General features: G+C 50.7%; 1 protein-coding gene across 1 annotated transcript in view; it reads right to left on the bottom strand.

Moving 5' to 3' along the window:
• Positions 1-12,376, bottom strand: part of EPSTI1 (epithelial stromal interaction 1) — a 78,367-nt gene that overhangs the window by 38,122 nt on the left and 27,869 nt on the right. The window contains exon 7 of the mRNA XM_054973042.1: positions 10,610-10,703. Coding sequence (XP_054829017.1) covers positions 10,610-10,703 — 94 coding nt within the window. The remainder of the gene's footprint in view (positions 1-10,609; positions 10,704-12,376) is intronic.

The following is a 12,376-nucleotide window of genomic DNA, read 5'->3' as shown; positions in this document are numbered from 1 at the left end:
GCAGCTGAATGGTATGTAGCTCTTTATGAATTGGGGGCCCCCGAATTGAACACTCTACAGGGGCTAGTGGATGCGCTTCGCGCCCAGTACGAAGACCCCTTAGAGGAAACTAGGGCCCGAACAGAATTGCAAGCCATTCGACAAGGCAACATGTCGGCCAGAGACTATGTTACGAAATTCCGACAGCTGGCCGCCAAATGCCCAAGGTGTGAGGAGTCCACCAAAATAATCCTATTCAAACAGGGTATGAATCCCAAATTGTTGGATCGGGCTCTAATGCAGGATAACCCTCCCACACTTTTGGGGTGGATCCAGTTAACTTGTGAAGTGGAAAATCGTATGCAAGAAGTGCGCATAGTCGAGCAGCAGCAAACCACTGGGCAACGGCGTTCATCAGTGCTGGTGAGGGGAAGTAGGGGTGCTGGGTACGCTACCAGAGGAGCAAGAGATGCTAGATGGCAACAAGGATTGTGTCTGCAGTGTGGACAAAGCGGTCACTTTGCGGCACAATGTCCATATCAGCCTGTGCAAAGAACTCCGTTCCCACCAAGACGTCCAGCCCCCACCGCTCAACCTGCGCCAACCCACCCAACACCTGCTCCGAGAGCAACGAGAGGCAGAGGAGCTTTCCGTAGAAATCCTCCCGAAAGAGGGTTGGAGCTAGACGACGTCATGGAATATGATTCAACAGCCCTAGTCGGAGAGGAAAACCCGGAGAGCCCGGCCTCGGGAAACGAGATGGATCTGTCGTAAAAGGACCCAAATGACAGATCAAAGATCTGTCTGTTCCTACCCTGAACAGACCTCACGGGTCCATACTCTTCATACCAGTAACGTTAGTCAATCCAGAAAGGAAAAAACAGGGTTAACATACCTGTAACTTATGTTCATCGAGTTCTTCTGTGCTGACACACATGGGGACTGCGCAGGCGCAGGCCAGCCGCCGGAGAATTTTCTAGAGCTTCTATGGCTCCGAAGGGGTCGTTTGTCGCGCGCCTCAGCGACCGTCTTCCCGCCCAAACGGTCACGTGCTCCTCCAGCGACCAACGGCCCCTTCCCTCAGTTCTCCTTTGCCGCCGCTTGACCAACACACTTAGCCGTAACACCTTAAAACACATCAGATTCAGTTACAGCCACCACATCTTTGTGCATTGGAATTCACAGCGGGGTAGGAGGGAGGGTTGTGTGTCAGCACAGAAGAACTCGATGAACATAAGTTACAGGTATGTTAACCCTGTTTTCATCTTCGTTCTTCTGTGCCTCCACACATGGGAGTGTACCAAGCTTCACACAATAAGGAAGGTGGGGTGAAGTCCAACACAATTTTATTGAACAAACAAGAACAACAACAAATAGATATGCATATATACATCTATGTAAACTGTGCAGTGATACATCAGTACCCAATATTTACACATATATACACCCCAATATACATATATATACACTCATTCACTCAAGGGTACCTAGCAGGTACGCCAAGAAAATCTTCCCAAGACTCCCTCAGGAAAAAAGGGAGTGTAGGACAGCCCTGGCCACAGATACATCCTGCTCCGCATTGACATCAATGGCGTAATGCCTGACAAAGGTGTCTGCAGAGGACCATGTGGCTGCTTTACAAATGTTAACCAGGGGCACCCCCCTGAGGAGTGCCGAAGAGGATGCTTGGGACCGCGTGGAGTGGGCCCTAACATGAAGCGGGCAAGCTACCCCTGCCAGGGAATAGGCCCTGTTAATGGCCGCCACAATCCACCTAGACAGGGTCTGTGAGGAAGCCCTGTTACCCTTGTCCTTGGCCCCAAAGCATACAAACAGGTGAGGACTGGAACGGAATCCCTTCGTCCTATCCAGGTAATAGGCTAGGGCCCTCTTCAAGTCTAGGGAATGGAGGGCCTTTTCCCCCTTAGAGGAAGGTTGAGGAAAGAACGCAGGTAGTGAGATATCCTGCGAGAGGTGGAAGGCGGACACCACCTTGGGCAGAAACCCGAGGCAGGGACGCAGGACCACCTTGTTGGGATGAAACACAAGAAAGGGAGGGTCAGACCGCAGTGCAGACAGCTCACTGACCCTTCTGGCCTATGTCACAGCCACCAAGAATGCCACCTTGTAGGATAGCATATCCAAGGGGCAGGTAGCCATAGGTTCAAAAGGAGGCAACATGAGACGTGAGAGTACCAAGGACAGTGACCACTGAGGCACTGGCGCCGACACAAGTGGGTAAAGATTGTACATGCCCTTAAGGAACTGGCGGGATCGTGGGTGAGAAAACAGTGTAGCACCCTCAACTCGGGTGTGAGCAGCTGATATCGCTGCCAGGTGGACCTTGAGGGAGGAAACCTTCAAGCCCAGGCCACGCAAGTGGCACAAATACTCGAATACAACCCCCAAGGGACTGCTGTCAGGCACCACTCCTTTAGCAAGTGCCCAAAGTTCAAACCTGCGCCACTTGGCCGCATAAGCGCGCCTAGTGGATGGCCGACGAGCATTCAGGAGGACCCTCTGTACCTCGTCAGTAAAGCCTACAGGGGAGGAACGATCCGCCAAGCCGTTAGGTGCAGCTTCCTGGGATCGTGGTGGACTAGGCTCCCGTTCAGGAGAAGGTCTTGCCGAGGGGGCAGACTGACATATGTCCGTTGGGACATCCGCAGGAGCTTCGGGAACCAAACCTGCCATGGCCAAAAGGGGGCCACCAGGATGCAGTCCGTCCCGTCGTCCTCTATCTTGCACAGGACCCTGGGAATCAAGGGGAATGGAGGAAACATGTAGTGCAAGCCCTGCGTCCACGTAAACTGGAAGGCATCCCCAATAGAGAGGGGGTCGCTCCCTGCCCTGGAACAGAACGTGTGGGCCTTGGTGGTCGCCGCAGTGGCGAACACGTCTATCACTGGATGACCCCACATCTGGAAGATCGGCCCAACGCACTCTACGTTCAGTTCCCACTCGTGGTCCAGCAAAGGGACCCTGCTGAGGGCATCTGCTCGGGCATTGTCTGACCCAGCCACGTGTATAGCACAGAGCGACACGCCGTTCCTGATAGCCCACTGCCAAGTGAGCGTGGCTTCCCGGCACAGGGCCATGGACACTGTGCCCCCCTGCTGATTCACGTAGTACATGGCAGTCGTGTTGTCCGTCTGCACCAACACCTGACGATTTCTCAGCAGTGCTGTAAGAGACACAAGTGCGAAACGAATGGCCCTTAGTTCAAGCACATTGATATGGAGGGTCTTTTCCCTCTCAGACCAGACATCTTGCACAGACACATCACCACAGTAAGTCCCCCATCCCAACAGAGAGGCATCAGTGGTAACCGTGACGTCATGGTGCTGATACCCAAAGGGGGTCCCTTTAAACAAGTTGTCATCAGACAGCCACCAGTCCAAGGAGGAGAGGATGACCCTCGGGATAGAGAATTTGAGGGACGGAGGGTGCAGCAAAGCATCGTACCTCCGCACAAACCAGTTCTGGAGCGGGCGCATACGCAGCCTAGCAAAGGGCACCACAGAGGTGGCCGCTGCCATATGCCCTAGTAAGCACTGGATAGTGCGCACAGACTGGAATCGGTTCCTCTTAAACATGGACACTAGACCCCTTAGGGACCAAGCCCTCTCCAAGGGGAGCAGAGCCTTACCCTCCACAGAGTCTAACAGTGCACCAATGTAGGACACCTTGCAGTTGGGCACCAGTTTGGATTTCTCAAAGTTCACCAGGAGCCCCAGGCGTTGGCAAGTGCTAAGCACCAAGCCAATGTCCTGCACCAGCCTAGACTCCGATTCAGCCACGATGAGCCAGTCATCGAGGTACGGAAAGATGGTACAGCCTTCTTCCCGCAGGAAGGAAACCACAGGGGCCACACATTTCGTGAACACTCGCGGGGCAGTGGACAGGCCAAAGGGGAGCACCTTATACCGGAAAACCCTTCGCCGGTAAACGAAGCTCAGGTATTTCCTGTGCTCCTCCCGTATCCCCACGTGAAAATATGCGTCCTTCAAGTCAAGGACCGCAAACCAATCCCCGTGTTTGAGCAAGGCGATCACAGTCGCCAACGTAACCATCTTGAATTTGGTCACCTTGAGGAAGGCATTAAGGCCCCTCAGATCTAAAATGGGACGTAAGCCCCCATCCTTCTTAGGGACCAGGAAGAACCTAGAGAAGAAACCCTTTACAGAGTCCTCATAGGGCAACTCTTCCACAGCACCCTTGGCCAAGAGCGACACGATCTCCGCATCCAGCTCGGCCATAGTGTTATTGACAGCTGTCAGGGGTGAACTGCATCTAGGCAGCTCAACGAACTCCAGCCCGTATCCCAGTTCAACAATCGTTAAGACCCATGAGTCAGATGTTATTGACTCCCACTCAGAGAGGAATGGACTCAGTCTGTCCGAAAAGTTCGGGGATACGGCTGGCGCGACCCGTCAGTACTGCCTCCCGGCGCCCTGCTGATCCCTCTGCTGGGCCGGTTGTTGTGCCGGATGAGGCTTGAAGGACCTACGCCTCCTCTGCTGCTGTGCGGGAGGGTAAGGCCGCTGCTGGTAGGCAGGATACTGGTGGAAACCCGGCCGCTGTTGCTGGTATCTGCCCTGGAAATGGTAAGGGCCGGACCGGGGAGCGTACCGTGGCCTGGAGGAGGGCTTGTCCGCAGGAGCCAGCCCCAAGGACCTAGCCGTCTGCCTGTCCTCCTCCTTCTTTTTCAGGGTCTCGTCGGTGGACTTGGAGAACAGCGAGTCCCCCTCAAAGGGCATGCTCTCCACCCTGGAACGCACCTCCTGAGACAGGGCGGTCGACCGCAACCAGGAGTGGCGCCTGAGGACCACCGCCGAAGCCATCCCTCTAGCAGCAGTGTCAGCAGCGTGGCTCCCAGCATTCATTTGCTGTTTAGACAGCCGGACAGCCTCTGTTTGCAGCAGGGACACCACAGCCTTCTGCTCAGGTGGGAGGTCCCAGGTATAGGACGCCAACTTCTCCCAGAGGTACAGCTGGTACCCTGCCATGATGGTCTGGTAGTTGGCAATCCTCAGACCCAGCGAAGCGACGATGTACTGGCGCCTGCCCATGGCATCAAGCTTTCTGCCCTCTTTATCGGCAGGCACCGAGGAGTGACCCAACCGTCGGGGGTTGAATTCCTCCGTGACCAAGGAGGAAGGTGGAGGGTGCTTCACCAACGCCGGCCAGGTGCCCTGCTTGATCTTATAAAGCTGCTCGATCCTCTTAGATGTCAGAGGCTGGTCACAGGGCACCTTCCACACCTTCTCCACGATCTCCTCAATACCCTCGAGCATGGGGAAGCCAATGGACGCCGGGTTGTCACCGTATATCCGCTTGAGCAGCTTGTCTTTGGTCTGTGGGGTTGCCGAGGAGATGTCCATCTCGAGGGCCTGGGCCATCCTCGCCATCTGGTCGGCGTAGATGCGGAGGTCCTCGTACGGGGAGCCCATAGATGGCACCAGATCATCAGCCGGCGATGGTTCGGACCAGGATTCCGACTGGTAATCGGCCAGGCTCTCCACTTCTCCTTCCTCGGAACCGTGCTGGGAGTCCTCACCCTGGACTGGAGGGGGAAACCACGTTCGCCTCGACGTCGATGGCCCCGGTTCCGACTCGGAGAAACCAGCAGGTGCCCCTTCCCACTGGCAATGGTATGGCGAGGGAAGGTAGGAGGCTTGACGATGCCGGGACGCAGTGGATCGGGCAGATCGAATGCTGTCTCCGGTCCGACGTCGCTCACGACCGACAGGAGGCGGAGATGGACGGGCAGGAGATGGACGGCCCCGATGAGGAGACGGGCTCGGTTCCAATCTCGGCGACCGAAGGGCAGGAGATGGTCGACTCCGACGGCGCAGGCTCGGCTCCGGCCCCGACGAAAACTCTGCGGGCACCGTTTCGAAGGCCATCGGATCCGGCACCGGCACGGAGAGTTCCTCTGGTTCAGGGGAACCCAGATGAGGGGAAGGCGTATGAGGAAGCACGATGACTTCCTCCTGGGGGGCGGGATGTGGCGACCGATGATGTTTGGTCTTCTTCTTCTTTTTTGCCGGTTCCGAAGAAGACCTCGGAACCGACGCGCTCCTCGCCTTCGAAGGGGACCTCTGCTTCGACCTCTTCGATGTAATAGGGATCGAACCGGTCGTCGGTTCCAACCGGGGACTCGGAACCAGGATCCTCGGTTCCGAAGTCGGTCTCGGATCCGACCTGGTGGATGACGCGCTGCGGGGCGGCCGCGCCGGACCCTGCGCTGGAGAGGCCGCTCTCGACGCCGAGGCACTCGGGGGGCGCGGTTTCGACCCCGACCTCGCGGAGGCCACTGAGCCAGCTCTTGAACGCCTTTCGGCAGACGGGCTAGGGCCGGCCTTAGGTAACGGGGTCCCCTCGGACATGACCGACTGCCACAGTGATGAATTCAGTCGGGCCCTCCGATCCTGCCGGGCCTTGTTGGTGAAGCCCTGGCAGATCTTGCAGGCCGACACGTTGTGGGTCTCCCCCAAACAAAAAAGACATAAGTCATGGCCATCGGTCTTGGCCATCTTAGTGTGGCACTGAAGGCAGTGCTTGAAGAGAGCCGTTGAGGCCATCTTCAGGGGCACACGAGAGAAGGGTCAAAACAGTCCGAGTCGTATTACCGAGTTCACGTCAAAGTCCAAAGCGAGATCCAAAGAGTAGTCGAGGTCCGAAGTCCGAAGCCAAAGATCAATCAGTTAGAAAGGCACGAAGCACAAGCACAGAGCGCGAAGCTCAAACGTTCTCTCCAAGCGGCGGCAAGAAGAGAACTGAGGGAAGGGGCCGTTGGTCGCTGGAGGAGCACGTGACCGTTTGGGCGGGAAGACGGTCGCTGAGGCGCGCGACAAACGACCCCTTCGGAGCCATAGAAGCTCTAGAAAATTCTCCGGTGGCTGGCCTGCGCCTGCGCAGTCCCCATGTGTGGAGGCACAGAAGAACGAAGATGAACACATGTTCGTGTTCAAGCTCTTATAGACTCGGGCTGCTCTCGAGACATTATTTCACCAGTCCTAGTAAATGGACTAGTAATTTCCATACAAGAGCTGGAAACTCCAGTCATTTTTGAACAAATGGATGGCACTAATATGAATCCTGTTACTACCAAAACAGTACCGGTAACACCCCGACCCTAGTGGAACAAGCTCTCCTAACTCAAGAAGAAATTAACCTAATACCTAAGCAATACCGAGCCTATACTCAAGCTTTCACAGAAGAAGAAGCCAACTCCTTACCTCCTCACAGGAGGACAGATTGTGCAGCAGAAATCTTACCGGGAGCATCCTTACCCAAAGGCCGACTATACCCCATGAGTCCCAACGAGCGAGAAGAACTACGCAAATTCATTGACACAAATCTTCAAAGGGGATTCATTCGACCCGCTAATAGCCCTCATGCTGCTCCAGTACTTTTTGTCAAGAAAAAGGATGGGGGTTTGAGACTCTGCACAGACTTTAGAGGACTTAATGCAGTCTCCTCCAGCAACGCCTATCCCATCCCACTCATCCAAGATCTACTCAACGTCGTGGCACATGGTAAGATCTTTACAAAATTGGATTTAAAAGATGCTTACTTCCACGTTCGTATAAGGGAGGGCGATGAATGGAAAACCGCATTTAATACGCCCCTCGGCCAGTATGAATACTTAGTGATGCCTTTTGGCCTGGCCGGAGCCCCTTCGGTTTTCATGTCCATGATCAATGAAGTACTATGAATTTTTATATAAACGAGTAGTAGTGTACCTAGATGACGTGTTAATTTATTCAGAATCTGAAGAAGAACACGTAAAGCTTGTGGAAAAAGTTCTAACTACTCTAATGTGTAACAAATTGCCTATTAAACTGTCCAAATGTGAATTTCATAAAACCGAACTCACTTATCTGGGATATTGCATCTCCAAAGAGGGTTTAAAAATGGACCCGAGCAAAGTACAAGCCGTACAAGACTGGCAAACGCCCACTACCCGCAAAGAACTGCAATCCTTCTTGGGCTTTGCCAACTTCTATAGAGAATTTATAGCAAGCTTTGCTCAAATAACGCTCCCCCTGACAGAACTGTTAAAAACCAAAGACAAGGGGGACCACGCCAAAAAACCAAGTGCAAAATTGTCTTGGACACCCCAATGCCAAACAGCGTTCGACCACCTCAAAACCCAATTCGTTTCTGAACCAGTCCTACAACACCCTGATGAAAATCGCCCCTTTATAGTGCAAGTTGACGCCAGCGATACTGCAATTGGAGGCATCCTCTTGCAGCGGGGGGAGGACAATATACTTAAACCATGCGCCTTCCTATCCTGGAAATTTTCTGAACCAGAAAGAAATTGGAATGTTTGGGAGAAGGAGGCGTTCGCTGTCAAAGCGGCACTATCCACCTGGAGGCATTGGCTAGAAGGAGCCCGTTATCCGTTCGAAGTGTGGACGGACCACAAAAATTTAGAAGCCTTACGTAGCCCCAGGAGACTAAACGCTAAACAGCTGCGATGGGCGGAATATTTCTCCAAATTCAATTTCACTTTAAACTTTTTGCCTGGCAAAACTAACTTCCTTGCCAACGCCCTATCGCACATGCCTCAACACAAAAGCAAGAGGGAGGAGACAGTAGACATCGTCTTTTCGCCTACGCAATTAGGGGGCGTTGTAACAACGCGCAGCCACGCAGCCCAACCTCCTCAACCCGATCATGGGTGGAGACTCAAACTGAAAGCTGAGGTGGAAAAGGAGGGGGAAAATGTACCCAAAGACAAATTGCAACAATCTGAACAAGGAGAATGGCTTTGGGGTGATCGCTTTTATGTACCCAGTAGTTTAAGAAAAGAAGTATTACAACGTTGTCACGACGCCCCTACGGCTGGACACTATGGGTACTTGAAAACGCTCCATTTGGTGCAACGGCAGTTTTGGTGGCCGGGCATGCGCAAAGACATTTCCCAATATGTAGCGTCATGTCCCATTTGCTTAAGTGCCAAGTCCCGCAAAGGGAAGCCACCGGGACTTCTACAACCGTTAGAAACACCAAGCAGACCATGGGAAACAATTTCCATGGATTTCATCACGGATCTTTCCCCCTCCAAGGGCCACAATTGCATTCTAGTCGTAGTAGATCTATTCTCCAAGCAAGCTCATTTTATACCTTGCACCACTATACCTTCAGCCCGAAAACTAGCAGATATATTCCTAAAACACATTGTAAAACTGCATTCTTTTCCGTCAAAGGTGATTTCGGACCGTGGCGGACAATTCGTTGCCAACTTCTGGCGGGTGCTTCTACAAAGTATGGGGATTGAACAAGGTTTAAGTTCAAGCCATCATCCTCAAACCGACGGACAGTCCAAAAAAACTAATCAAATATTAGAACAATTTCTCCGCTGTTATATTAATTTTCAACAGGACAATTGGGTCGATTTACTTCCTTTGCCAGAATTCTCATATAATAATAGTGTGCATTCCTCCACTGGAGAAACTCCATTCAAAGTCGTCTATGGCTTTCACTTCAAACCCTTCCCGTTTGAAGCGCTTTCCCCTCCTGCTTCAGCATCCAAAGATATATCAGACTGGTGGGGAGAGGCAGCTCAACAATGGACTCTGATAAAAAAGCATCTTGACAAAGCCAAACAGGATTACAAAAAGTATGCTGATCGCCATCGTGTGGCCAAATGGGATTTACAACCTGGGGATCTTGTCTATCTATCTACAAAAAATTTAAAAGTGACTCAGACCAGCCGAAAACTAGCATTGAAATTTCTGGGACCTTTTCCTGTTCGCAAAGTAATCAATAAAGTGACTGTAGCCCTGGATTTATCAAAAAACCTACGCCACGTACATGATACCTTTCATGTCAGTCTCTTGAAAAAGGTTCCCCCAGCAAATCAATGGCACACCCGTGCCCCTCCTATCCCTACCTTGATTGATGATCACACCCATTATGAAGTGCAGCAAATCTTGGACTCTAAACTTAAAAGAAATCAGTTGTTTTATCTTATCAGATGGAAGGACTTTGACTCTGGGTTTGATGAATGGGTGAACTCTGTACATGTTCATGCTCCTAGATTAGTAAAAGCATTTCATACTCGCTATCCTCATAAACCAGGGGGAGGGACATTTTAGGGAAGGCAGAAATGTCAGGTTCAGAATGCTTCTCTGTATGTGCTAACCAAAGAAACTCCATTTTAATTCTTTTAGTGTGCTAAGTACTTTCTTCACAGCTGCCAAGAGGTTCCCTAGCAGCTATCTCGCAGAAGAGGAATGTTTTGGCTACATCTTCTTCAGTCCTGGGAAACTCTCACTCTCTCAGCTTCAAAGGGATTGTTTTGAGAACTGTGGGGGGAGGCTGGGCCTACTGAGTCTTGATACTTTGTACTGTATTCTTTACCTCTCATTCGCAACAATACACGTGTACCAACCCAGATGTTACATCTGGGCCAGTGGACTATAATGGTTAATACTTTCAGTAAATCTTTTGAAAACAACGGACTCTTGTCTGATTGCAAAAGGTAGTCTGGATATAACTATTATCTAGCCACAGTTCTGACAATAGTATCTTGTCAGGAAAACCCCACCAGGGGTCGCCATAAATCAGCTATGACTTGAAGGCACCACACACACATACATAGCACACTTACCCAGGGTGTAGATTCCAGACCACGGCCTTCTGTTTGACAAGAGGTTCTCTTACACGGGCCTAAAGCTAATTTATTCAAGTACTCTGTGGTTTTTCTATAGGATGAATATGAAAAGAATTGTTAGAAGTATCAAAGAAAAAAATACTAAGCCAAGCCCAGATTCTAGCCTAGATTTCTCATGATAGGGTCAAAAAGTATCAAACTGATCAAGCAAAAGAACAGTGCTGTGCAAAGTTCAACAGCACTGCCGATAAGAATCACTGCAGAGGAAATGCCATTTAAATATAGGGTTGTGCATCATTTTTTTTTGTTAAATCTGAATACTTTTAATGAATCTGAGAAAAAAATTCAGAATTCTCTGAACTGATTCTCTAATTTGATTTGGCTATTTCCGAAAAATTTAGCCATTGTTAGGAAAAATCACTCCGGTGATCCAGAGGGGTCATTTTTCAATCAAACTTCACCAAATTGAGAGGGAACCTGCGCCTGTCTGTCCTCTAAAGACCCACCCGCCAAGTTTCATGAAGACTGGACCCAAGAGCCAATTTTATGGGACCCAAAGAAGGTGCCCCCCCACTCCATTATTCCCTATTGGGAAAAATATTGGGGGCTATCCGAGGGGGGGCATTTTTCAAGCGAACTTCACCAAACTGCAGGGGAGCACAGCCAACTTCTTGTAGATACAAAATATTAGCTCAAAATCAGATTCCTCATCAAATCCCACTAATTTAACAAAATCATTTTAGGATCAGGAGGTAATATTGTATAGTGGTTAGAGTGGAGTACTTTTATTTACTTCATGTTACTCTCACCCTTGAAGGAACTCACAGCAGCATCCGTGGTTCTCTTGTCCTCCTCAGAAGAACCCTGTGGTTTGGGTTATACTGAGATTTTGTGACCAGCCCAAGGGCACCCAGTGGGGATTTGAACATGTCTCTCTCAGATCCTGGTCCAATAGTTCAGCCACAACACCAAAACTGCTCCCTAAGCAATGCGGGTTCAAACACCCACTTCGTGGAAGCTCTTGGGGTCGGGGGTGGGACTGGACTATTAACTCACTCTCACTGTAACCTACCACACGAGGTTGCTAGGAGGATTAAATTTAGATACAGTATGATACCCTGATTTCCTAGGGTGAATAGCAGGATACAACTATGTTAACTGAACAAGTAAGATCTCCTTCCCAAGTTCAGGGGAATATAAAACATATTTATAATCATCCTGCTTTCTTTTTCTGCAATGGCAACAGCTTACCAGAAGAACGGTGGGATATTCCAAAAAAACTGAGGCAACCCCCACACTGGATTGCACCCTGTAGATCCATTTGTTGGCAGAGGAGCCCCATCCCCTGAAAGAAGCCACCTCCAGCAAGGGAAGGGGGCTGCAGGATCCAACCCAGTGAATTTCCAGGAAATTTCTTCCCCATGAGTTTAGATTTGAATGCAGAAATGAAAGGCGAGAGACCCTAACGCCAACTTCAACTGTTTGCAATTAACCTTCCCAATGTCTCCTTCCTTCCTTCCTTCCCGTTTCTCTTAACTTGAACTTTTTTTTCCTGGGTAAACACTCCCAAGACATCAGATAACCTGGCTGACTTTCCCCGACAGCAACGGGGAGAAAAAAATCAATAGGAATTTTCCAAGCATCCTCTTTTCTCAGTTCTCATTAACTTTTTCAATCAAACATTTTTGCTGCTAATACCTTCATGTTATTTCAAATGTTTTTGTTAGCTGGCTTAGAATAACTTTTTTTCCTGCTCGCCCCCCC

Source organism: Eublepharis macularius, chromosome 3, assembly GCF_028583425.1.
Source record: "Eublepharis macularius isolate TG4126 chromosome 3, MPM_Emac_v1.0, whole genome shotgun sequence".
NCBI classification, from domain to species: domain Eukaryota; kingdom Metazoa; phylum Chordata; class Lepidosauria; order Squamata; family Eublepharidae; genus Eublepharis; species Eublepharis macularius.
The sequence above is the reverse complement of the archived record's forward strand: the minus strand, read 5'-3'. Positions and strand labels throughout refer to the sequence as shown.